At 46.9% G+C, this 27,540-nt stretch overlaps 1 protein-coding gene across 1 annotated transcript in view; it reads left to right on the forward strand.

Moving 5' to 3' along the window:
- Window positions 1-20,913, forward strand: part of MAP6 (microtubule associated protein 6) — a 39,990-nt gene extending 19,077 nt beyond the window's left edge. The window contains exons 2-4 of the mRNA XM_066622327.1: window positions 9,478-9,691; window positions 11,225-11,424; window positions 20,793-20,913. Coding sequence (XP_066478424.1) covers window positions 9,478-9,691; window positions 11,225-11,424; window positions 20,793-20,913 — 535 coding nt within the window. The remainder of the gene's footprint in view (window positions 1-9,477; window positions 9,692-11,224; window positions 11,425-20,792) is intronic.
- Window positions 20,914-27,540: the final 6,627 nt, after the last annotated feature.

Genomic DNA, 27,540 nt, shown 5'->3' on the forward strand with positions numbered 1-27,540 from the left:
GGTGCAAACTAGAGTTCCACTCCAAGGCAATGCCGTGGCTTTTGCTTCTGCCCAGTGGAGTAGCTACAGGGGGTGCGGTCACTACTGCAGGCACCGCAACGTACTGTGTAAGTGGCCCTTCCCACTCACTGTTGGAGCCATTCCGGGCAGTGATGGCAACAGCTACGATGGTGAGTGGGGGGGGGGTGCGCTTACATTTATTTATTTATTTATTTATTTATTTATTTATTGGATTTGTAATCCGCCTTTTTCCCCAAAGGGCACCCAAGGCAGCTAACAACATTTAAAACTCATTAAATATATAAAATAAAACAACAATAAAATAGATAATAAAAACAGCAGTAAAACAATTATTAAAAAGCAGCCATCATTCCCTCCATCAGGCAAAGGCCTGCTGAAATAAAAAAAGTCTTGAGGTCTCGCCGGAAGCTGTTTGCAACTCAAAGGGGAGGGAATTCCACAATGCAGGTGCCACCACTGAGAAGGCCCTTTTTCTGGCTGCCATCCCCCTAACCTCTCTTGATGATGGCACAACCAATAGGGCCCTCTCTGATGACCAAAGAGGACGGGCCATACTATACGGAAGAGGGCGGTCTCTCAAATACGCTGGTCCTAAGCTGTTTAGGGCTTTAAAGGTCAAAACCAGCACCTTGAATTGGGCCCGGAAATGAGCCAGTGTAGCTGCCGGAGCAGCGGCTTGACAGAGTCAAACCGCTGACCTCTAGCAACCTCACGAGCCGCTGCATTCTGCACTAGCTGCAACTGCTGGACTGTCTTCCAGGGAAGCCCCACACAGAGCGTGTTGTAATAGTCTATTCTTGATGTCACCATGGCATGGACCACCGTGGCCAGCTCCGACTGAGGGAGGTACGGCCACAGCTGACTCACCAGCCAAAGCTGGGCAAAGGCGCTCCTGGCCACAGCTGACACCTGGGCATCCAGGAGCAGCTGTGAATTCAAGATAACCCCCAAGCTGCGAGTCTGCTCTTTCAGGGGGAGTGACGTTACTAGGGCTTGCGTCACACAGTGCGGGAGGCTAGCACATCATCTCCTTGATGGACCTCCTCCCATGCAGTGGGGGGGACAGTGACCCAGGTGGTGGGCATGGTGATGTACCTTTGCCCTGCCCATACTGGATTTTTGGCTATACCTTTTGAAAGAACACAGATAGTTCAACGTGATCTTTTTCGTTGCATTCTGCTGTAAATTACACATCAAGTGGTATATAACATGATAGTATTATTCCTACAAATTGCGATTTTGGTCACTAGTGCATGTAACCCCCTCCTCCCCGGGTGTCACTTTACTAACACCTTATTGGTTCCATGCTGTGTAATAACAACATCTCGTTGGCTCTTCAAACAATCTGTCTCATTGGTCCATTCTGAATTAAGGCAATGTAGTTTTTTGTTACATAAGACAGTTGTATTTTTGTTTTTTGGCCATAACTTTTGTTAGAATGGAGATATTTCACTACCTTTTTTTCATTGCATTCTGCTGTAAATTGCACATCGAATGGTATATAACATGATGGTTTATTCCTACAAACCATGATTTTAGTGATTTTGGTCACTAGTGCACATCACCTCCCCCCGTGCGCATCACCCAGTGCGACCTGCACCCCCAGTGATGCCACTGTGAAAAGGCCCTGTTACAAGCCCCCCTCCCCTATATTCCACATGGGGAGAGGCAATTGCTGAGAAGTGCTAGTCTCAGACCCTTTTAAATGTCAAAACCCCACCCCCTGGATTGAGCCTGTCAGGCCCATTTGTAGCCAGTGAAGTTTCATTACAAGTTCCGTGTCACTCGATCTGATCTCTGGGGTCCAGTCAAAACTCTGGCGGCTGCAGTGGTCGTGCTCTGTGGAAGGCAGTGCTCCCGCAGCTTTTGCCAGAAGCTTCCAGCAGTTCCAGAGCTCCTGTTTCCCATTGGGCCCCAGAATGCCCACTTTTCTCGATCTCGTGCAAGGACGAGAGGTGGCAGCTCAGTCAGGCGTGGAAAGAGACATGCAGTTAAGTGTTTTTTTCATTAAAAACTCAAGTCTCGTGCGCACTGTAAAGACAAAAGGCACATGAATAATGTAGCAAGCACGCGTGACCCACTGAGAACAAGTCTCTCCACCACACAAAGTTCCACAAGCGATGTGAGGTCAACAGCCTATTACAGAGTTAATGCTGAGCTGAAGTGCCCCTCGGTTTCGCAGGCAGTGACGTTGAAAAGGTGCTTTGTGGATTTGAGGTGGGGATGGATATAGTGGACAGAGGGATGTTCTTTTCCTTCTCGCACAACACCAGAAACAGGGAACATGCACTAAAATTGAGTGTTGGGAGGGTTAAAACAGAAAATATTTCTTTAGCTAATATGTAACTAATCTGTGGAACTCCTTGCCACAGGACGTGGTGATGGTGTCTGGCTTAGATGCCTTTGAAAAAGGATTGGACAAATTTATAGAAGAAAAGTCCATCACAGTTTACAAGCCATGATGGGTACGTGCAGCCTCCTGGTTTTACAGGTAGGCCACCTCAGAAAACCAGATGCAAGGGAGTGGCACAAGGGTACAGGTCTCATGTTGTCTTGAGTGCTCCCTGAGGCATCTGGTGGGCCACTGTGAGATCCAGTAAACTGGACTAGATGGGTCTTTGGCCTAATCCAGTTAGAATCTTCTTAGGTTCTTATGCAGTATAGCCATAACTGCAAAAGAATATGTGAATATAAGAACAGCCCCACTAGATCAGGCCATAGGCTCATCTAGTCCAGCTTCCTGTATCTCACAGCGGCCCACCAAATGCCCCAGGGAGCACACCAGATAACAAGAGACCTGCATCCTGGTGCCCTCCCTTGCATCTGCCATTCTGATATAGCCCATTTCTAAAATCAGGAGGTTGTACATGCACATCGTGGCTTGTAAGCTGTAATGGATTTTTCCTCCAGAAACTTGTCCAATCCCCTTTCAAAGGTGTCCAGGCCAGACGCCATCACCACATCCTGTGGCAAGGAGTTGCACAGACGAACCACACGATGAGTAAAGAAATATTTTCTTTTGTCTGTCCTAACTCTCCCAACACTCAATTTTAGTGGATGTCCCCTGGTTCTGGTGTTATGTGAGAGGGAAAAGAGTGTCTCTCTATCTGCTCTGTCCACCCCCTGCATAATTTTGTATGTCTCAATCATGTCCCCCCCCCCCAAGGCGCCTCTTTTATGTGCTCACAGGTTTTGCTGTGGGAAATGCCAGTATACAAGTGATAACAGGACTGCCACACAATTCCTTAATTTCTCCATTCCTGTCCTAGGAAAACAAAATCAGAGGATCTAAAGAAACCAGATGTAGGGCAGGTTGTGCCAATCTGTCGAGGGCCATTGGTGGAAAGCTGTAGGTCAGCCATTGCGATGGAGCTTTCAGGTGTCTGCTAAAAAAGATACAGGAAAGTGGAGAGGAGGGGAATCAGTCCACTCTAACCATTTGTATGGAGAGTCCTGTAGGGAAGGGTTAGAGTTGTGGTGGGGTGTATGTGTGGCAAAATGTGTGACACTTCCCCTTCTTGCACTGCACAGGGTTGTTTTAGGATGGAGGAGTCACCACAGTGCTGGCTGAACCATGCTTCTTTTCAAAGGAACTGGAGATTCAGTGCAATATTTTTTTGCAGGTCACTCTCGTAACACCTCTGTTCCAAAATCAGAGGTGCCCTCTGCTTTCACACATTGCTAGGCTGGTCTTTGCCGGCTGTGGCTTGTAGTCATTTTTTACTCAATAACTTTTCCCTTCAAAAAAAATTAATTCTTATTATGCAATCACTGCAGCTCAGACACATTCAGCAAGGGTTCCTATCAGGATCGACAGTCGTGCGGGGAGTCGGAGGGAGGGAGGGAAGCCCTTCTAGCATGTATGGGTGCACACTTTTTTAAAAAAGGTTTCTAAAGAGTTATGTGTTTATTTCTAAAATGCATGTCCCACCCTTCTCACAGAGACTCATGGTGGCTTGCAAAAGATTAAAACATACAAATTAGCACAATAAATAAAACCAAATGAAGCAATGTAGCCACAACAATACAAAGGGAGAACTCAGCTCTAGTGGCGGGTGGGGGTGGAAAGACAGAATAGATTGCAGTGTCTTTCCAAATAACCAGAGGGGCAAAAACTCAGCGAGTCAGGGGTCCACAAAAGTTGGCTAGACCTGATGGTTAGTCAGAATTTGTGGTCACCAGAAACCCAGCTCTCCTCTGCAGTGACATATGTGGGGAGAGGGAGTCCAGGGGAACACTTGTTCCTGGGTGGCAGAGGGGTAGGGGTGGCATTCGGAACACACACACACACACACACCCCAAGGTGCTTTGAGGGCCAAAGAGGATGCATGCAGCTTCCCCAGCCCCCAGAGGACCTTAAATGTCACTTCTGGTTTACAGCGCACCGCTTCCCCAGCCCTCAGAATGGCTCGGGAGGGGGGAGGCAGTGGGCCAGGGGGACTGCACTTCCAGTCTGCCGATGAAGTAAATTAAGTAAAACAGCCAAATGTATGTGTGTTTTCTTTCTTTATTCTGGTTGCAGAGTTCGGATTGCAATTAAAATTTGGTTGGGTGTATTCATGCAGGTATATGCAGTGTGATGTAGTGGCTGAGCTGCTGATAATAATAATAATAATAATAATAATAATAATAATAATAATAATAATAATAATAATAATAATAATAATACAGGTATTTATATACCGCCTTTCTTGGTTGTCAGATTTCTCCTCAGATTTTAATTCAAGGCGGTTTACATAGGCAGGCTATACTAAATCCCAGTAGGGATTTTTACAATTGAAGAAGGTTCTGTCTTTCAAGAACCACAACATTTCAGATGGATCTTTAATGATCTGGTATCGCATTCTGGCCTCCATTTTCCTCCCACACAGGCTGACAGCGGCCAAAGAGCAGGTGGAATAACTCAGCATAACTCGGCTAGGCTTGCCAGCTGCTTCAAGGTCTCGCCGTTCACGGTGTCGGTGGCCTCGAACTGGCGACCTTCGGATGTTATCTTCAGGCAAACGGAGGCTCTACCCTCTAGACCAGACCTCCTGCCCTGAAAGGAAGGAAGGTTCAAACCTCGCCTTAGCCGTGAACTCACTCAGTGAGGCTGCAGTCATAAGAACATAAGAACAGCCCCACTGCATCAGGCCATAGGCCCATCTAGCCCAGCTTCCTGTATCTCACAAATGCCCCAGACCAAATCCTAACCACACTTTCCTGAGAGTAAGTCCCATTGAACAAAATAGGACTCACTTCTGAGGAGACCTGGTTAGGATTGTGCCCTGAGTTACTGAGGTAAACCTAGCCCTCTCAGACTCTCCAGCTTAGAATAAAAACACCTTCCAACCTAATAGGTGTGTTGCAAGTATTTTATCAAGTTTACAGGTGGTGTGTGAATACATTTTCTGTACGAAGTTTAGATATTTTTGAGAGATATCCTGTCTCTGAACATGGAAGTTCTGTTTAGCTGTTGTAGCTAGTAACGACTGCCAGACCTATCCAGTGAATCTTTTTTGATGATCAGTAAATCAGCACAAGTAACTGATATGTAGATTAACTGAATGAAACTGTTCAAATATGAAGTGAAAACAGTTTCATTCAGTTAATCTACATATCAGTTACTTGTGCTAACTTGGTCTAACGAGACACCATTGCTGTCCACTTTGCAAGGGAGCAGAGTTGACAATGCTGTTTGAAAACTAGAAAGTTAATATAAATTATGGTTTCAAAGAAATTCACAAAATCATATAGAGCTTGGTGGGAGAAATCAGGTTGCTGGTCACCAGTGATGTCATGGGTGCTGTCCAATAAATGCCTCCCTGACTCTCACCATATGGTTTTCTTACATGGGTCCTCCACAAGACTTGCAGTTTCCCAACTGGATCCCAAAGTGCAGCACAGTTGAGGGTTCTGGATGTATCCATGTGCAAAGCACCCCATTGTGAACATGGATCCTGGTCTAGCCAGTGGAAAATGATTGCTTCCATGCGCAAACAGCCCTTTGTTAGATCAAGACTCCTATGTCTGCCGCAGAAATGCAAACAGAGCACATTTATGCATAGATACATTTTGCAAATGAGCTTCAACCTTTAGAGCTCATGATGGGTTTCCAGTGTGGTCTTCAGTGATTAACAAGCTGATTGCTACCACTCCCGCATGTGTACAGAATATTAACGACATGCTTGGTTTTAATCAATGGGTGCCTTGACACCCCGGGGAAGGACGCAGTGTTAGGAGACCAAATGGTTGCTGTCACTCACATAGATTGATCATACTAAAAGCAGATTGATCATCCTCAGAATAAAGTCTGTCAGTTCACAACTCGTTTGTAGTAGTGCTTTTCCTCTGAGTATAGTGGCTGCTGTGGGAAGGTGTTCTGCACCTATTATTTATAAGGGAACAGAGCTGGCCTGCCAATCTTTTCCCCAAGCAGGGCTCCCGAGCCAGCTACACCACAAAGTTGAGCTACAAAGTTTTTCCTAGAATTACATTTGCATTCTGGGGGCAAAACTTCACCTGTTGGATTTCGGCTCATCACGCAGCTAAAAGTCATAGAATCTTAGCCTGAAAAAAAGCTGGTAACTGCTCCTTCCCCATCTCTTTGGTTTCTTTTTTATTTTAGATTGTAAGCTCTTTGCAGCAGGGACCTTTTTCTCCTTTTTTGCCCAAAATGAGCACTAGTACAACAAAAGCACAGTCCTAGGCATGTCTGCTCAGATGAAAGTCTCATTGGCTTCAGTGGAACTTACTTGCAGGTTAGTATGCCTAGAATTGCATCTTAATGCTGGTACTTTAGCATGGTTATAGTGTCTAATCCAAATAAATAAAATTAACAGTGAACTGGTAGAAAAAAAGGCATCCCACCCTGTCTGATCTGGACTTCCTGCCTTCCAGGTTTTGAACATGGCAATAGAGATGCACAAACCAGTGGCGTAGCTCCCTTCGGGGAGGGGGAGGGACTGCTTGCATGGTGTGTTTAGGTGCCTGCAAAACTTAGTGCTTTGCACCCCCTCTAGCTATGCCATTGACACACAACACTCTTAATTCTCATTCTAAGGATCACAACCTGAGGACTCCCCACAGTGCCTGAATACTCTGAAGTTGAACCGTCCAACCCATTTGCTGTCTGCTGCCCTTATTCATACTTCAGTAGCCAGCCTTGCCTAGTTTTCAAAGGCAAAGTTGCATTTGTCATTTTGGTTCGTGCGAGACCAGTCTAATGGAAACCAGCTTTCCAGCACCCAAGTGCTCTGAGAATGGGTGACTGGAAGGAAGCCGTTCTAGCGAACTCCAGCAGAACAGAACTCTTGGGCAGAATCCATCTTGATCAGTTGTAGCAAGAATGACACAATATTAAGTTTGTGTGTTCCATGCTTAAGAACATAAGAACAGCCCCACTGGATCAGGCCATAGGCCCATCTAGTCCAGCTTCCTGTATCTCACAGCAGGCCCACCAAATGCCCCAGGGAGCACATCAGCTAACAAGAGACCTCATCCTGGTGCCCTCCCCTACATCTGGCATTCTGACTTAACCCATTTCTAAAATCAGGAGGTTGCGCATACACATCATGGCTTGTACCCCATAATGGATTTTTCCTCCAGAAACTCATCCAATCCCCCTTTTAAAGGCGTCTAGGCTTCAGTCTCAGGGCATCGTTTTATCAAGTTTGCGGCAGCGAAGATGGTAGGGGTTAGAAAAGAAACTGAGACAGTGAGAAAAAAAGCAGCTGATGTATTTTGTGAAAGTTGCAGCACCAACTACTGTACACCTTAGTGCAAGGCAGAGGATACCAAACACTGATACCAGGGCCAGTAGGCACAGACCGTCTCTCCCTATACACTCAGTCTGCACCCTGAGGATGAGAAGGAAGACTTGTGAAGAGGGCTCTCAGGGTTGTCCCAGATATTAACAGTTCATAGGCCCATCTCATACTGAAGCCGGAAGCTCCCTTCTCTCTCACTCCCTCTTCTTGCAAGACAAGGCCATCAGATAGCATAAGCGGCAACAGCAGAACTAGCACCAAGGGTTGGACAGGACATGGAACTGCTGATTCCGGTGCCCCAGTACAATGGCAGTGATTACGCCTAATATGCCGCTGGGGACAGACAGGGGGCGCCATGGAGAACCCAGTGCAGGGCTTTGCTTCAGGACTGGCACCAGAACTCTGGGCTGGCACCAAACTCTCTGAATTTGACCTGGATTTTTTTTGGGGGATGGGTGGGTGGAATTATTTTCCTTTTCTAGAGGAAGGTGTTAATAGCCAGAGTGGGTTAGTCTGTGGAACTCTTGTGGAACTAGTTAGTGTGTAGTTAGTCTGTGGAAGCCCTTGCCACAGGATGTGGTGCTGGCATCTCACCTAGATGACTTTAAGAGGGTACTGGACAAATTCCTGGAGGAAAAGTCCATCATGGGTTACAAGCTAGGATGGGTATGTGCCACCTCTTGGTTTTAGGTTATGCCAGATGCAAGGGAGTGGCAACAGGGTGCAGGTCCCTTGTCTTGTGTGCTCCCTGAGGCATCTGGTGGCCACTGTGAGATACAGGAAGCTGGACTAGGTGGGCCTTTGGCCTGATCCAGTGGGGCTCTTCTTATGTTCTTATGGAAGGGCAACCAAGGCTGGACTCAATGGCGTAGCTAGAGGGGGGTCAAAGCACTAAATTTTGCAGGGCGGGGTCCCTTTGCACGCTGCAGTGAGGCTTCCTGCAAAACTGAGTGCTTTGCAACTCCCACTGGCTGGGCTTACTTGGAAGTAAGCTCCACGGAGCTCAATGGGGCACCCTTCCCAGGCAACGTGCATCAGAGCCTCAGGCTGCAGGTCCGCAGATTTTCTTTGTGCAAAGTGCAACCATCCCAAAGTGCTCTCCCAGCACTTGATCCCACTCCTTCCTATGATCTTACAGTAGGGGTAGAAGCTCTTTTCTGCTTGGTTTGAGGGCTTCTCTCTTTTGCTCCAATTTCCGCCCCCCATGTCCATCAGGCTTCCCCCAAGGCACCAACTATAACCAAGCTCTGCCATTTCTGCCTCTGCCAGGCTTCATCCTTGCCCATCAAGCTCCACCCAGTAGCATAGCTAGAGGGAGTGCAAAGCACTAAGTTTTGCAGGTGCCTGAATGTGCCGTGCAAGCAGCTCCTCCCCCATTTGGAGCCATTCCGAGCTGCTGGAGTAATTCCGGGCCGCTAGGCATTCACCTCTGTTTTGTTCTAGTGGCCTGGAATGGCTCCAAAGAGGAGGGTGAGGGGCCGCTTGGATGGTGTAGTGAGGCTCCTGCAAAACTTAGTGCTTTGCACCCCCTCTCGCTACACTTCTGGCTCCACCCCAACCTATGAAGCACCTCCCTGTAGCTCCCAGACTCTTCCCACAGCAGTGGACCTGGTAACAATTCCTTGTTCAATGCCGTTGAAAAGGCAACTGCTTGTGAGGTCTTCTTGCCTTGCTTTTCTGCTTCTCACAAATCCTTCCCTCCCTCCAGAAATGAGTTTCGACCATGGACAGATATCAAGCCGGTGAAGGCCATGAAAGCCAAGTACCAGTACAAGCCTCCAGAGGAGAAGATGCTTCACGAAACTAGCTACAATGCCCAGTTTACTGCCGAGGGTGCTAAGCCTGGCCCATCAGACAACAAATTCCTCGAGCGAAGGAGAATACGCAGTCTCTACAGCGAGCCCTACAAGGAATCTCCAAAGGTAAGGAAGAGGGAAGATGGGCAGCGCAGTCTGTGTTAGGCACAGGGCCCATTGAAACACACAACGCAGTCGGTGCAATGCAACTAATTCATGCTCTTGCACAACTCCCACTCCTTCCAGTGGTGTTTGGGCAGGAGATGCTCCCTATGGATTGCTTATGTAGGTGATGTAAATACAGCCCCAGGGGGTCCACTACAAGTCACAGATTATTAACTGTTTTCTCTCTGTCCTCTAAGGAAAAGTTGGGCAGTTACAGGGTTAGAAAGAACTGATAGATCTGCATATCCTGTCCATTTTCCATCCTGTTGATCAGCCAGTTCAGCAGTCCTTACCTTCCCCTATAGATCCACAATTTGTTTTCATTCTTCTAGTGTCCCACTCTCCCTCCTTAACCCCAGAACCAGGGGACATCCACTAAAATTGAGTGTTGGGAGGGTTAGAACAGACATGAGAAAATATTTCTTTAGCCAGCTTGTAATTAATCTGTGGAACTCCTTGCTACAGGATGCGGTGATGGTGTCTGACCTAGATGCCTTTAAAAGGGGATTGGACAGATTTATAGAAGAAAAGTCCATCACAGGTTATAAGCCGTGATGGGTATGTGCAACCTCCTGGTTTTAGGCTGCCTCAGAACGCCAGGTGCAAGGGAAGTGCAACGGGATATGAATATCTTGTTGTCTTATGTACTCCCTGAGGCATCTAGTGGGCCACTGTGACATACAGGAAGCTAGACTAGATGTTCTTTGCCCTGATCCAGTGGGGCTCTTCTTATGTTCCTTCCTCAGCCGTAGCCAGGCATTGTGTTCTATCTATCAAGCTGGCTGCTGATGCAGAAGTCACCAAGACAATGTACATCTGGCCTGCAGGTTATATCCAGATAAGTGCATCTGTCTGATCTCAGAAGCTAAGCAGCATCAGGCCTGGTTAGTACTTGGATGGGAGACTGCTTGGGAATACCATATGGTATAGGCTTATACCATAGTCTTTCAAGACTGAAGGTTGCCAACCATTTTTTTTCAGAGCTCACCAAAACCACAGTGTGTGTGGGGGCTTCTTTTTGGTAGGGTTGGTCCCCTTCTGATCTGGAGGTAATCGAGAATAAGCAGATTAATTTCCTAGATATCCCAGAAGACTCGTGTTCCATGGTCTCTGGCTTTGTTTCGGACAGGCTGTACATGTGTGACTGTGTCTGGGACCAACTTCCTTGTTGAATTCTCAATCATACGTGGAGTCCTGTCAGGTACAGGTGTCCTCTAGTATCCATGGGGGATATGTTCCTGCCCCCCGTGGATACCGGAAACCCTGGATAAGGGTGAACCCTATTTCAGCAGTTTCACACACACACGTGCAGAAGCTTTAAGAACTGGCTGTTGACCATATTGCTCAGTTAAGGACTGCAGACATGATGCCTGATACATGAGACCCTTCCCCTCCCGGTGCAATTCCTCTCTAAACACCCTTCTTCCCACCTCTCCTTGCGTGTTGTATGTATTTTCTCTTTGTGTCGGTGGCTTGTCGGTTGCACCTGTCCAGGTGGAGAAGCCTCGCCCACAGCCTCCAAAACCAAAAAAGACGACCACAAGCCATAAACCACTGAAAAAGGCCAAAGATAAACAGATGGTGTCCAGCCGGGCGGCCAAGAAAAAGAACGCCGAGGCCTCCAGCGGACCCAGCGCTGACGCGGACAAGGAGAAAAAGAAAGAGATGAACAATAAGTTGGCAGAAGCGAAAGAGTAAATGACACTGCACTTCCTTGCTCTCTCTCTCTCTCTCTCTCTCTCTCTCTCTCTCTCTCTCTCTCTCTCTCTCTCTCTCTCCCTTTTTTTTTTTTTTAAATAAAGGCCACAAAATTAATTAGAGGCTCCTAATCTGCTTGTGTTCCGATTCTATTAGGAGCTTTTAATGTTTGATTTCCAAGAAGGATTAGAAAGCCTCATTTCAGGGTTTGGACTGCAAGGCAAAGAAATGGGAAGCCAGGCAGGAAAGGCACAGTGGATTAGAGGAGTTTTCAATTAGTGCATGTGAGGAGCTGAGGAAACCCTTGGAGACCAAGTTGAAGGTGCTGCGGAAGAGGGCTGGTGCCCTCTGGGGGGTGCGCTCATCCCTCATTCACCTCTGGTAAAACAGGTCGGGTTGGTTTTGGTGTCGTTCCAACAACCTGCAAGACCTGTTCATTCAGAGGCACCAGTGGGGGGAAAGAAACACACCATCCGTCAAGGAAGCAACAGCTCTCTAGAACTCCAGAAACAATTCTGTGGGTCTTCAGGCTGTCAGCCCTCTTTTCATCTCCCCTTCCAAAAGTTTACTGACTTGCTGAAGGGGGAGCAGGAACACCCTCGACCCTCACTGGCCTCCCCAGCCTTGGTATATTCAGCAGAAACAAGAATGGGTTTGCTCATGTTTGGAGCACTGATTGCACAGGGCTCCAATTCATGTGGAACAGCCCGAGTCTCCTTGCAGCTTCTGCTGGAGGCATGGAGGTGGAGTGGATCACTGCTGTTCCCCGTCTATGCTTTTGGTCAGTGCATGGAAGGAATGGTGAAAACAGGGCAATTGTCCTTCTTACATCTTTCCCAGTGGAGTTCTGATAAAGGAAAAGCTCCCATTCAAGCCACTCAGAAAGTTTGCAGCCCAATCCACCACAGCTTCCCACAGGGCAATGCAGTGGTGCCAGTGTGGCATCCACTATATCCCACAGGGGGTTTTGGCGCATTGAGACATGTTTTGGCATGACGTAGCTGGGATAAGCCCCGCTGCCACCATGGGTCAACTTGGACCTGCGCCAGTAATATCGCTGGCGCAAGTCTCAGATTGGACCCATGGCGGGGGTTAGGATTTGGCAGGTACTGTCTCCATCAAACCCACCCCCTTCCCGCGCCAAATCCGACTCCCCACACCATCTCCTCCTTGTTCCACCCCCTCCTCTGCCCCACTTTGTGGCCTTGCCCGCACTAGTGGGTTCCTCAGTCTGTTGTTGCACCGACTCAGTCTCTTTCAGTGGCAGCCAGGCTGTGCACTCTAGTGGTGTCATGTTTGCCACAGCCGCAGAGCACATCATTGCTGGTGGAGTGCACATTCCACTGGCATAGCACGCCCTTCAGTTTGGGCCATGACTTAATTACCGATCCTTACAATAAGTATCTTGCAACATCAGACCTGTCCTTCGTCACATCATCTTAAATCTTGAGCTTGTGCAGTCCAAATAATGAAACAATTTTACATTTAGACTCTTGTGAGGAAGGAGGGCTGCCTGTGGCGTCTAAGCGCTTTCTAACCAATCAAAAAGACTCAAAGCTAGCCCCTTTGAAACCCACTGGTGTAGCTAGAGGGGGTGCCCAGCACTAAGTTTTGCAGGGAACCTCACTACGGCATGCAAGCGGCCCCTTCTCTTCAGAGCCATTCTGAGCCACAAGAGCAAAATGGAGGCTTCAGTTTTACTCTCGAGGCCTGGAATGGCTCAGGAGGGGAGGGGCCGCTTGCACGCCACAGTGAGGCTCCCTGCAAAACTTAGTGCTTTTCACCCCCCTCTAGCTATGCCACTGCTGTAACCATTTGAGTTAGGAATTGATCCATTATCTGTGACCTGCTTTGCATGCCAAACTAGGAGTAACAGCAAATGCGTGGAGGTCTAATACCTCAGCCCTTCCTTCTTCTCCCTAATGTTGCACAGAACTGACCTTACGTTGGGGTGATATAACATTCTAAATTGTCCCTCTCCATTGGCCACCAGTGATATGGCACCTAGATCAGGAATCCAATCAGTTGTTCTAAGACAAGTTCTGCCAAACATTCTGGTGAGGAAGAGGAGCAGCTCATGATGCAGCCGCTGTTTTCAGAAGCAGTCACTGACATTGATCATGCATGACACAGGGATCTGACGAGCCCAAGAGGCCCAAGGACATGATGGTGTCACATGTGAGCTGCACCATAAGTAATCTGAAATTAGGGAAAGGCTTGCTAGAACTGAGCTAGGTAAATTCTGGTCAAGGCTTGTGTTGAAGTCGGCGTCTGTGGACAGCCAAGGCCTGCTGCTAGTCACTGAGCTGCCTTACGCAACAACAGCCGCACAACCCTCTGAGCCGAAAGTGCTGTGCCATTACCACATCCTCCAGGCTGTTCCAGCCACAAATAAGGGCTGCTTCTCAAAGGCCCCTGAAGCATGCTCCCATGTGCAGATAGAACAGCTGGGAGGAGAGGTGGGGGGGCCATGTCACCTTCCCCTTCCCATGTTCAAGTGGGAGCTGTCCTCGAGCCAGACTGGGGGGGCACTCTCATAGGAGGGGGCACTTCAATGAGGATTCCCTCAAGCCTGGAGCCAGCATTCGTTCTGATAAGCCCACTTAGAGCCATCTCAGCATCCTGCCCCATGTTTTTGATCCTGAAAATCAAAAAGGTGTAGTCTGATTTTTCTGGCTCCTTCACAATGCCTTTGAGGTCACCACCACCAGGAAAAAAGCTTTAGCAGATTACCCTGGGCAGTTTAAGGAGAAGCTGGCGTGATGTTTGATTGCTTTGTAGCCCAATTTCTTTTTGAAATAACAACAGAGAGAGCGACAATGAGGGATCAGGAGGCCAGCTTTCCAGGGCCTTGTTGCTAGGGAGATGTTTGAGTCCCTAACTCTTTTATTTTGCATTTTTTGGTTCTAGCGTGACGAAATTTTCAGAATGCAAATGCTCGTTTTGGAGATAGTTTCAAAAAAAAAATGCAGAAATATTGTTTGCCAAGTTAGGAGAACATATCTAAAGACTAGGGAAAGCTGTATGATATGTGGGTAGCAGATTTTGTTGGGCTGACTAGTGAATGGAATGCAAAAAAAAAAAAAATCATAGTGTACTATGTGTGGTGTGTTCCTATATGGCTTGTACCTGAAAGCTTTTGACTATAAGTATGTGTAATGAATTCTTCTGTGGTGTGTTTCCAAGCATAGCTGTATTAGAACTGTAGAGTATGAAGTGTAGCTGGGATTGTCTGTATGCAGAGGGGAGGGGGAATCAAGGGGCACCTGCCTTGTCAAGAAATTGTTGAAGAAATGCTTTGGAGATATTCAGGAATACATGTCAGGAAGCAGCAGTGTGGAAATCAAGTGCCACATTTTGTGTTGGTTTCACAAAGATGCACATGTGCAGCATGGAGAGCTTCTCTGGGTGACCCATAATGCTCATTTGCTGTTTAGAATGTGTGGGGGGAGGGAGAACTCACATGGACATAGCTTGATTGCATCCGGGAAGAGGTTCATTTGCAAAAAAGGCTGTCACTGCCTCCATCTGAAAGCATCTCATTCAGTACTCAAGGAGATCCAAGTGTCACAGATTTGGGCCATGACCCAGAGGGTACACCTGAAATTGTGGAGGATTTTCTTATTTCCTTCACTGCCCCCACAACCACCACTCACCTGCTCCCCCAACCTTAAAACATCCCTGGGTCAGATTTTATTTTCAGATATTCAAACACAGCCTCATCAAGAAGTATGGCCCCAAAGCATCCCAGTCCTCCTTAACGAGATCCTCGTTGCACCAGTTTAGCATTAACACTGGCCCAATTGTGCAAAGGTCCCACACCCAGTGTAAGTGGAAAAGCCTGCTCATTTCCAGTGGTGCTACTGCAAACCTGGGGTACACAGGCTGATTGGTCACTAGCAGTGAGGCAAGAAGTATCTGTAGATCGGTGCTCTAGCACTTATTTCTACCCCCTCTCTCCACTCTCATATAGAACAGTAAGCTTTCCTTACTGGGATGGGACAAAGTCAGTGCAAACTGGTGGTTTCTGTGCATTTGGTGCATTGAGCTGGTCTTGTGAATGCTCCAGTCTGTCTCAGTTACCTCTTACCACATCCTGGGAAACTTCAAGAGAGGCAATTGGAATTGGGGCATTGGATCGCTATGTTCTAGATCTACTCCAGTGCATGTGCAAGACTGGCTGAACACACCAAAATGGACTGGAGAAATGTGGGTGTAGTTTAATGTTACAGATTGCAAAGGGCCGTGTCAGTGGATCTCACGACTGCAATTTTATGTGCACGTGTCTGGGAAGTAAGTCCATGGAAACATACATCAGTGATTGGGCTGTTCAAAACGTGTACCTTTAAATACCCTTCTGCCCCCTGCTGCTCCATGTGGGAACACTCTAGAAAATTGGTTCTCTCTCTTTTTTTTCCCCCTCTTGGATTATATAGGAAGCAACAGACTTGTAGCCAGTGGTGTAGCTAGAGGGGGGTGCAAAGCACTTTTTGCAGGTACCTGAAGGCGCTGTGCAAACAGCCCGTCCCCTTTGAAGCCAGGCTTATGCCTCCATTTTGCTCCCACCTCCTGGACCGGCTCAGAAGGGGAGGGTTCGCTTGCGCAGTGCATTCAGGTGCCTGCAAAACTTAGTGCTTTGCACCCCCTCTAGCTACGACACTGCTTGTAGCTGCTTTTTTTCTCATTTCTCTGGTTAACAGCCAAATGTTTCATTTGAGACTGACCTCAAATCACTTGGAAGCTCCTGTGTCAATGACAACATTATTACATTCGGGGTTTTTTAAATTCAAAATTTCTTCTCAAACAAGATCTTTGTCTTGGCAAACTTGTGTAACACATTTCTTTGCATTCCCTGTACAGTTTACCTACTTGCTGGCTCCCCTCCATCCTTTCCTTTGGAATATTTTTACGTTTTGTCTGCTTGTCACATTCACTGTACCTCCTTCGTGTACCGTTATTTTACTTCCCCTTTGAGAGATGGTGCTAAAAGTCCTTTCCATGGCTTGTTTATACACCCCCCACTTGGCTTTGCAAAAGAAATAAATACCACAACCACCCGCTTTGCTTCTCTGCAGTGTTTCTGTTGGAAAATACTTGATGATCCCCCCACAAAGCCGTCTGTGCTTTTGCCTCTGAGAGGCAGGTCTGCAGTATCTTACTATTTTGTGGCCTGGGTTTAACCACATACCACAACAAAACATCTTATCTCCTGAACCCATCTCAGAGCACCCTAGTTCTCTCAGCACTGCCTCCAATTTTGCTGTTAGTATAATCCCAGCCAAATCAATATCAGTGTGTTGCCTATAGATTGTGATGTGCTTGTCGACTCTGCTTGCTTGAATTAGGGGTCTCTTCCATTTATTTTCTGGACAATGATAAATAAATGCTGGACAAAACACCCACCTCTTTGATCTCCTTTTTGTTTCTGAGTAAGTCAAGGGCATGCTCCTTCCGAGAGTACATCCCACAAGAGGCCCCAAGTTTCACATGGCAGAACAAAATAACAAGGAAAGAATGGAATGGTTGGTTCTCTATAGCCTGCTGTTTTAATGTGCTGCGCAGTCTTCAGCAAGTCCCATTTAGTTCAAGGTGGCTGATTTTTTAGACATGAGAATGCCAAGGATTTGCAGAGCTGGCACAACAGAGCAAGGAAGACACCACCATGGACCAGATTTGTTTGTCCCTATGGGTTTTAATTAGGGCTGCCACTTTTAATCACTGGAATCAGTAGATCAGTCAACTGAAGCTTCACATTGCTACATCAAAGATAACATATTTCATTGGAGGGGCTGCATTTTCATTTTTTTAACCTATTTTGGTTCTAGTATGTCCTTTTGTTGGGGCAAAGAACACAAAATGATACTGGTGGTCTTTCCATCTATAGCAGAGAGAGGTAGCTTCCATCTCAGGGTCTAGTCCAGCAATTTTCAACCAGTGTGCCATGAATGGTCCCCAGGTGTGCAATGGGAGTTTGGGGGAGGGTAATTTATTAGTGGGGCTATTGGGCCCCCCATTAGTAGCATGGTGTGCCTTGTCAATTGTAAAAGAACTGATGGTCTGCCTTGACAATTTTGTCAGTGTACCATGAGATGAAAATGGTTGAAAATAGTTGGTCTTGGCTATCTGATCATACTTGGGTGGGAGTCCTCCTAGAGGCCCTGAGCACACAACATCTAACTTGCGTCGTGGAAAAGACAGGATTTAAATGTAATTACATGGTTTTGATTTAGTTTCGGAGCATCAGAAAAAGCCATTCTAGCCTCCCTGTGAGGTAGAACCCACAGCATCTCACCTGCTTAATTGGGTTCATATAAAAGAACACACACACACACACACACTTTTTCATTTGTGCTTTTATGCTACCCAAGATGGGTGCTCAAAGTGACATTCAGTGAAATTAAATGATCAAATTCACATTTACAATTAAATAAAAAAAATTGCTGAAAAACACTTCCAGGTTCTGTGGCTTTGTTTTTAGACAACTGCCTGTAGTGACAAATTGTCTGAATTGTCCAGCTGAACAGATGGGGAAATGAGGGACAGACAATTCATTACTACAGACAGTCGCCCAAGAAACAGAGCTGCAGAGCCTGGAAGAGTTTCCCAGAAGTGACATCACAAGAGGTGAAGACCATAGAGAAGACCATAGAGGTCAGTGTGCCAGGAGAAGAGAAATGTTGAAAATTGCTCTCTTAGATTCGAACGAGCTAGATCCAGCTCCAACACTAAGCAGGTGACGTACCCCACCAAAGGCAGCGGATTTCAGGGTACTTGCCTTCTGTAAATAGAACACAGTGTCTGGTCTATAGTGGATGATGGGGGGGGTAGATAGTTCCGCTAGATTTTAGAAGGCTGTGTAAATAACTTGGTGGCACTGGAGTTCCCCCTTCCTGGATTTATGCTGGACTTCCAGGACCGCTCCAGGCCCTGCAGTGGTCTGGTGCTTTTGTCCTCCACCATACCACTTCACACGGTCCACCTGTTTGAAGTACCACTGGAAGTAAATTGTGATGACATCATTGCCAGTTACTTCTGGGCTGGGAGGCCTGATAAGACACAACAAACGCCGGTAAGAGGCTCAGGGTGGAAGGGAGGGCGTTTTCAAGCACGGAAAAGCCTGCTTTGGGGGCTCCTACCGCTGTCTGTTGTGTCACGTTCCTGGTCTTGCTGCTGGGCAGCAGGTGTCCAAGGGTCCTGTGATACTACCAAGCACCAGTAGCACTGGTGGTACTGGTAGCACTGGTTGAGAAACACTGGTCTAGATCTCACTGCACATTTGCAGGGTCCTGACACTCTAGACCTGCACAATGATGACACTGACACAGACAAAGCATATGCTCTTTCCCACAGGTATGGCAAAGATTCATCATTCATTAAGGGTTGTTTTTTTTTCCAGGACCCAACAGTATTGTCATGAGTAGGTTCCATTCTAGTATGCCCTGAAAGACTCTCTCAGACAGTCCAGACAACCCATTCACATTCCATTAATTATCTGGGGTTTCTCCCCAGGGCCCCCAGCAATCTGGTGCCAGCTCTGTAGAAGTCATTATTTAATAAAGCATAAATGTGGATCTGTCAATATACAAATACCAATAAGATCCCATTTACACATTATGTTTTCAAGGGTGAGCACCTAATAATAAAACACTGTAAATGTACACGTGAAAACGTACAGTATGAACCAACTACTGGGACGGACTTGTGTGTATATTACTTAAAATATTTATATGCCCTTTTCCAACACACATTTACAAAGTGCTTAACATAACCAAATAAAGCCACATATCCCCAGTGAGCCAAATTAATATGAAAATGACACAGGCTTGTCCAGCTGTACCAAGGGTAGCTGAACTGCCATTAATTCACAACCATGTAATACGTATGAATATTTCAAGTTTTGCTTTGGAAACTGCCCTTTAGGGATACTTTAATAAAATAATGATAATAAGAAGGCCAAAATTGGAAATAGTCAAAATTAAGTCCACTGAGTTTATTGTGGTTAACTCAACCCTGTGTTGGACTGTGGCCGCCATATATATATTTTACAGTTTGATATGTTACACAACACTTTGCTAAATTCAGTTCTTTTCCACCTTGTTTCTCTAAGACTCAGCTCATTTGGGAAACTAAACTTTAGTTTTCGCAAGCCGATGTAGGACTTTCCACTATCCTGCCCCCCCCCCCAGATTACTCAGAGCACAAGCCTATCTATGCATGTCTACTCAGACGTCCCATTGTGCCAAATGAGGCTTACTCCCAGGAAAGTGTGAATAGGATTGCAGCCTTACTAGTCTAATAACACAAAGACATAAATGATTGATCCCCAGAAGTGTAGATCTGAAGGAAAGGGTTAAACACTTTCTGGGGGAAAATAAGTACCCAACTTGGTGAACATCTATTTGTCATTGGATTTATGATGTTGGGTTAAATGTCATGAAATGAACCCTGGGAGCTGAATCCAAGCGGTTTCAGAGCTGTGTGAAAGTGTGAACCCAGCTACAATGAAAACAAAGCACACAGTTTATCTGTGACACACTGACACCTTTGGGAAACACTTTGTAATGAGGAAGAATCAGTGCATCTTGCCATCTCCTGGTTTTCTGCAATCACCTCAGCCCATCAGAATTTTCTGGATTCTCTGGTGCAACACAGCTAAGTCATCTTTTTCAGACTGCAATTTCCATCGTTATGCAACATTTGCCAACATCCATAGCTTGCTTTAAGGAAAGCAAATTGCCAAGAACTCATTTTGAATAAATTCAAAATCTGGTGAAAATTTCAAAATGTACATGGCAAAATATGCATCCAGGGGATATACCATAGATGGACATTTTGGCTCACCACCATCAGCATGCACTTTTAATTACATTATTCCTGTACTTTGACAAAGAAGTGCAGAAATTTTTAATTATTACTTAGAGGAAAAATTCAATATATATGTATATATGGAGTATATGGGAATGTTTGGCTGTTTAGGAGCAATGTATCTGAGTTTCAAAAAATCCCTGTTTTTAGGTTGAAAAGTATCCATATTTTTGGCACCACAGGGTGCCAAAAGCTGAAATCCGTATCTGTGTGAGCAACTCTCACATTCAATAATCTAGAGTGAGCAGTAGCATAGCTAGAGGGGGTACAAAGCAAGAAGTTTTGCAGGGAGCCTCACTGTGTGGTGCAAGCGGTCCCTCCCCCTCCCCTTCGGAGCCATTCGGGGCCGCTAGAGTAAAATGGAGGCATACCAAATTGGAGACCTCACAAAAATCCATGTGCCACCAGCATGGTGTAATTTTGCTGTGGTTATCTACAAACATATTGGTTTTTGATCAGTCTTGTAGTTGCGGAATGATGCCTTCTTTTTGATTTGTAGGAATCCTGATCAAGATACCGGTGCTACGGCCAAGGAACCAAGTTCCTTAGGACAGGACCAAGCTGTGGAAGTTAAGCCTCCACCCACCGCTCCTGAGCAAGCTGCCAGGACAAGCATGTAGCCTGCATGAAACTTGTAAAGACTTATTTAAATACAATAAAAAATCCATCAACTGGTACTGGACCTTCTGTTGTCTGTAAAAGTTATCTGAAATCCTCCCTGGATTCACCATATCAAGGGCTGTGGGTTGCCTCCCCCCAGTTTTATTACTGATGACAACATCAGTAATAACACTGTGTTTCTTGACTGGGGAGAAATCAGGGCAGGAACCAGGACTGGCCTCCTGATGAGGTCAGATGAAGCAGCAGAGTGACAGGTGGTGGACTGGAGCTGGCCCTGGAAGTGGAAATAGAGGGGGGGAAAGGGAAGGAGGAGAGAAAAATGGCATGGGGGACATGTTAGGCAAACCACATGCTTACCAGAGAGAAATGGAATCATCACAACTAGCTATTTCAAGTGGTGGGTCAGAGATGGGGGAGGGTCTTTCTTCCTGCAGCTCTTTGTGCACACCAGATCCTTCTCTGTTCCTGTAGATCTCTTGACTTTGACTTCTTTCTCATGGAGGTTGTTAACCTGGGTCCAGGTTGTGCCAGCTCAAATAGGGATTCATGGGATGATGGATCTTCCAAAAAATCCTTTCATGTAGAAAACTAGCTGCCACAGAAAAGCGCTCTGTCCTAACCTAGCCTTCTTCCTGCGTGTTAGTTTTCTGCATGTGGAAAATCTGTTTGTATGGAGGAACATTCAATTGTGTGAGCCTCCACTGAAGTCTGGCAGCAACTGAAGAGGTGTGAACATTCATTTTCAGAACTAGTAGTATTGAATATAGATGGGTTCTGTTCACGTCTCGTTCCACTTGTTCTGAAATGAGGGGCTACAGAATGAATGGAACCAATGGCAAAAAATGGGGTGGGGGTTCATTTTCATTTTTCAAAGAAAGCATCTCTCTGAATCAGCAATTTTCAACGTTTTTCTTCTCAAGACACATCGACGCCTATAGTCTTCTCTATGGTCTTCACTTCTTGTGATGTCACTTCTAGGAGACTCTTCCAGGTTCTGTGGCTCTGTTTCTGGGCCTAGGGCAACTGTCTGCTGGAATGAATTGTCTGTCTCTCTTCCTGCACCAGCTGCAATAGAAATCTAGAATTGCTTTTCAGTGATGTTCAATTGCTCTGCTCCAAACTCCCATTTGGAGACATGCCAATGGTAAACCTGCAGACCTTTCGCAGCACGCCAGTTGAACATTGCTGCTTTAACTTGTCGCTCCAGACTGGACCTCCACTACACAATGGCCTCCACATTCCCTGCAATGCTTGTGGGTAAGAACAATTGGGCACTGCTGTGAGAAAAATGTATACAAAACACAGTGATGCACCCAATGCCCGAAGCTCAGCACTCAAATCAGCCCTTTCTCTTGCTGTCCATTCCGATAATAACAGGATTCTTTGAAGGTCACCAGCTGGGAAGATAGCACATCTGGCAATCCCACAGTTGAGGTTTGCAGAGTCACAGTCCACACACATAAGTGGGATGACTACTTCAGGAAAGGAAATAGGAAAAGTTTGGAAGCCCCTGCAACAATTAAGAAGTACACTGGATAATATGTGCCATCTCAGACAAAATTGTTGTCATTTCCCCATTTTCATGCCCTAATCTTACCTGGGCCAAGCTGTTCAGGGTTTTATAATAGCTCTCCTACAAGAGAATGCCCTCTTTCTCTCAGGGCTTCTTCCCTCTACAACTCCAGGAGTTAAGTGTCCACGAATGAAACTAGGATGCCATCAAATGAAGAAACCCCCTTCAGAGTATGTGCTTTCCTCTCACCCTTCTTTCCTTAGAAGAAGGCCACATAGCAGAGTCACACAGGTTTGAACTGGGATTGTGTCCTCCTGGAGACATCAGGTGGGCCACTGTGAGATACAGGAAGCTGAATGAGATGGACCTTTTAGCCTGATCCAGCAGGGATCTTATGTTCTTGTGAAACGCAAGATCTTGTTCCGTAAAGGAACCCATATGCATCGATTTCCCTAGGCCTTAGCAATTATTTTGATGGGTTCATACTATTAATGGGTTCATACTCCTCCCCTGCCTTTTTGCTTTTGACTTGGTTGCACACTCTCTCTCTCTTCCCCCGCCCCACTACAGTTCCATTCAGTTTTGCTTTCCAGCTCTTAACCATGCATTAGTCATCTCTCTTTGTCCCCACTTTACATTATTATTTACACTGGGGAGAATTTCCCATCAGCCTTTGTTGACATATCTGGGTCACAATCAGGATTCCTCCATCTCAGTAAAAATAAATTACAAGCTTCCATTTTTAATGAGGGATGCATTATTTAAGATGCAGATTCATTCATTATGTATTAGTCGGCCGGCATCTCCGAGATAAATGTCCACGGTCATGTGGTGGAAACGAAAACAGGCGGGGTGGTGCAAGGTCTCAGTTCTGACCCTTCAATGCTGACTTCCTAGATCTAGAGGCACACACCTCAGCCATTTTGGGGAAGGAACTTCAGAGATTCAAATAGCGTCCATTCTGTTGCTGACAGCAGAGTTGGGTATACCTTGTGACTGAACATTGGTCCATCTAATCCAGATTAGAGGGAATGTCAAGGAAGAGGGAGAGGGCTTCAACGTCTGTTGACCATTCCAGGGGAGCAGCGCCTAGTGGTTAGTGCACTCACTTTTTGCTCCCCTCTCTTCCTGTTTGGACACACAGCTGAAAGAGGAAAAGCCTCGGTGGACTGTTACCGGCTGCCACTAGCCCAGGAGATCAGGGTAGCCAAAGGGGCTCCCTGGGCCAAATACTGAATCTCAAGGGATCCTATCACCTTCACCTTCACAGTAGTACCTGCAGAGTGAGGAGATATGACAATCTACTCTGCCTCTCCTGCCAGGCACCAGGTAGAGTCACTGCCCAATCCTATGGGCTCCTAACACTGGTGGAACAAGTGTTCATGGTGGCCTCCTCCAAGTAAGGGAACATTAGGGGCTGCATTGTGGCTGCATCAGTGCTGGAAAGTTGGACAGGATTGGGCCCACAGTCTATGAAGCACCTGCCGGTGAGAGAGGAGGCCCTTCTAAGATCGCAGAGATTTACCAGAGATTTTTAAATGCTTCTACTAATAATTATAACATTTTTTAAAAAATGTTGTCTGATTAATTGAAGCACCTTTTCACATCATCAAATACATTTAATTCAATTAATCCCATTGGCCAGTCAACTAAAGGTTGCACTGCTGAGTCTAAAAACCCTCCTTGAAGTTTCCGGTGCTATTTTATCCCCCCTCCCCTCAAGCTTTATCACAAGCAATTACTTGCAGCCAAGCCTTGCCTTCCCTGTTAAGATTACACCCCATTGTTTCGGCACTGTCCAATGAACACTCGAGACAACAGATATGGGAGAAAGGGCAACTTTATTTCATGTTACCAAGAGAAGCAGAGGCTGAGACCTGCAGCGTCCGAGGCAGCGAAAGCCCCTGTGGTGCGGGGAGGGACCTCTGGGCAGTACCAGTAACCTCTGCCCCCAGGCGGGCATGCACCCGACTCCGAGTCGCGCCCCACTGCTGGGACGGCGCGTCTCATCCATGTCTGTCCCTTAAGGGGAAGGCAGCTGGACTGCGGACTGCGCCACCTCGAGCCGCTGAGCCTCTGAGGTGTGCCCCGCGGTCCCGGCCAGGGCCCCGTCTACGTCCTCGTGCCGCCGAGCCCCTGAGGACTGAAATAGGGTTCTGCCCTGCCTATGCCGCCTGAAGGTGCATGCCAAAGTCCCATTCACGCCTCCTAACCCGCACCACCTGCCCTCTTAAAGTGACCAATGGCAGTTTGCAAACAGGGGGGGATGTAACCCCCAGGCCATAACAGTCTGGGGTAGGCGAAAAAACTGCCTGCCCCTCGGCCAATCTTGGCAGGCAGCAAAAAATTCCTACCCGGCCCCAAACGGCGACCAGTTAAACTCAGACTGCCTCTAGGGTGGGCAGGCAGGTATTCCCATGCTGCCCACGTGCACAAGGAGGAAGAGGGCTGGGTCTCGTCCCCTTTTAAAAGGTCCGCCGTGGCTGTCAGACCACGCCCCCTTCACCTCCCCCTTGGGGAGGGGCTGGACTCTCGTGTCCAGGCCAGGCCAAACAAACTCCGACCACCTCTTTAATTGGGTGATCGGGGTTGTAATCATTATGCCCTGCAGCTCAGAGGCAGTTGCTACTGACAAGACAAATGGGCATTGTTGGTCACCAAGAGGAGGAGGAGGAGGAGGATACAGCCTCTCTTGTGAGCAGATGGCAATGCACTGGTCCCTGGGGAGATAACTGATTGAAGAAAAGGATTCATTTTGCAGTTCCACCCAGACATGCTCATAAATGGATTAACTGCTTGCAAATGATAGATTTTGAAAAGAGAGGTGTAAGCAGTTAGAGGAGGAGCCAATCAATAGCTGAGTACAGTAGTAGGGGGGAAAAATCCCATCATTCATTGACCATGAGGATGGCACCTGCCTGAGAGGAGGAGAACTGAATAGTGCCTGTACCAGTTGCCACCCAAGAAAGTTTTGGGTTTATAGGTAGATGTACAGAGTTCTCACCTATCAAATGTTTATGCCAAATAAAGGTTTTGTTGACTGTTGACTATAGGTAGATGGGGGGGGGATGACATCCAGAGGTTGGTAAGGCCCAGGAAACAGAGTCTTGTAGCCCAACCCTCATTTTTGACAGGGTCCAGTCACCACACCGTGATTTTTATCCAGCTTATTTTCATGGTCTATGTTTCTCATTCATTCGAAAAATGAAAAATAAAAACAAATTATAACCCATAAGAACATAAGAACAGCCCCACTGGATCAGGCCATAGGCCCATCTAGTCCAGCTTCCTGTATCTCACAGCGGCCCACCAAATGCCCCAGGGAGCACACCAGACAACAAGGGACCTCATCCTGGTGCCCTCCCTTGCATCTGGCATAACCCATTTCTAAAATCAGGAGGTTGCGCATACACATCATGGCTTGAACCCCATAATGGATTTTTTTACCTCATAATGGATTTGTCCATTATGTCTGCGTAACCCATGTAACCCATCTGTCTTACCATGCCATTTGAAGTTTGCAACAACATCAACAAAACAGAACCCCACTGCAGGCAGGGGGGACGGGACTGTCCAGCTAAATCAATCATTAGCAAAATACAGGCTCTCAAGTGGTTCAGTTGAATCCAAAGTCTTTTTTAGGAAGGAAGGTCTCGGGCAGTTGTCTGCCCAAGAGTCTCCTAGAAGAAAAACTGAACATCAAGGGGCATTTTGTTTCCTTCTAGTATGTGCTGTAATGCTTACCAGATCGCACAGGATATTGACCTTCTGACGTGCCCAATAGTTTCCCCTCCAGCCCCTACGTATGTGCACATTGCTCAAGTCCCCCATTTGTGACATCTTGTGGCTTCCTCATAAAGGTATTGGCTAGGCTGTTTCCATGGCAAGAGACAATGTAATGGTTTCAGTGGTGAATTTTTTTCATTCCTGACTGTCATCTCTGGGAAAGAAAGATTAAAAGCTGCATAGAAAGAAGTTGAGCAAAAGACAACCTGGCAGGTGGCAGGAAAGACGCTGATTTCTTGGCTTAAGCATGCGGGGAGGGTGGTGGCAGTTGAACAAAATGTGGCAGTTTAAATATCAAACTATAGGACGGCCTAAGAAAGCCAAGGTGGAGTTTGGCAGAGACTCCCAAATGTCATTCCTCCTAAAGTCTAAGCAAATGCAAGAATGACACACACTTGGGTGAGATGCAGGGAACCTGTTGTGTGACTTGCAAAACCAGGCAGGACATGCAAAACCCGCCCCGGGGGGAGGACGGGGAGGACATGGCATGGACACAGAATGAGATTCCAATTTGAAGCAGGGCTGTGGTGTGGGGGAAAGTGGGTCAGTCCCTTTTGACCTCGTGCCGATCTCCAAAAAGAAAATCAGATTGGGTGTTTTGGGTCACGGAACATCCACATCAGCTCCAGTCTGGGCCTAAAACATTGGGACCAGGGCCTCTGAGTGGAATTTTATCAGGGGGTACAAAGTTTCTTTTGGACCCCTTCCCAAAGGGGACCAGGAGAAACAAAACAGGGCAGGAGAAGTGTAGTGACAGCCGGAAAAGTGTCTAGAACCAGGTCTACCCTCCCAGTAAGACCTAACCTCCCAGTCAGCCTGGGCAGCCTCTATCTTTTGCTCTCCCTGAGGCCAGCTGAGATCCCAGGAAATTTCTGAGCCAAAACTGTAGTCCCGCAGCTGTGTGCCTGAGCTCCTATACGCTCCTTCATGGTAAGCGAATCCACCAACCAAAGAGCTACTCAAGCAGGCCAGTTTCCTCCCAGATTTGACACTGTGTTATGGAGGGTCATGAACGTATTTGCACCATAGTAGCACCCCAAGCATACCTTGTGGGAGGCCAGGTCGTAGCCCACATGGTGTTGTCAGAGATGGAGGTCGCACAGTGAGATCCCGCGTGCGCACTGAGTCTGGTTGAGATCGGAAAATGTAAGATCCAATGAAGTTTCTGGGACCCCTTCTTGGACTTGCAGGCCCCCTTTTTGACCTCGGACGTGGGTACAATTTACCCCCTGCAGCCCCTCTCATGGGTTCTGATGGAATGACAGCTGTTGGACAGAGTAGACAGTGCTCGCTTAGATAAATCCATTCGATTCTCTCAAAGGACAGC

This window comes from Tiliqua scincoides, chromosome 3, assembly GCF_035046505.1.
Source record: "Tiliqua scincoides isolate rTilSci1 chromosome 3, rTilSci1.hap2, whole genome shotgun sequence".
Lineage (NCBI taxonomy): Eukaryota > Metazoa > Chordata > Lepidosauria > Squamata > Scincidae > Tiliqua > Tiliqua scincoides.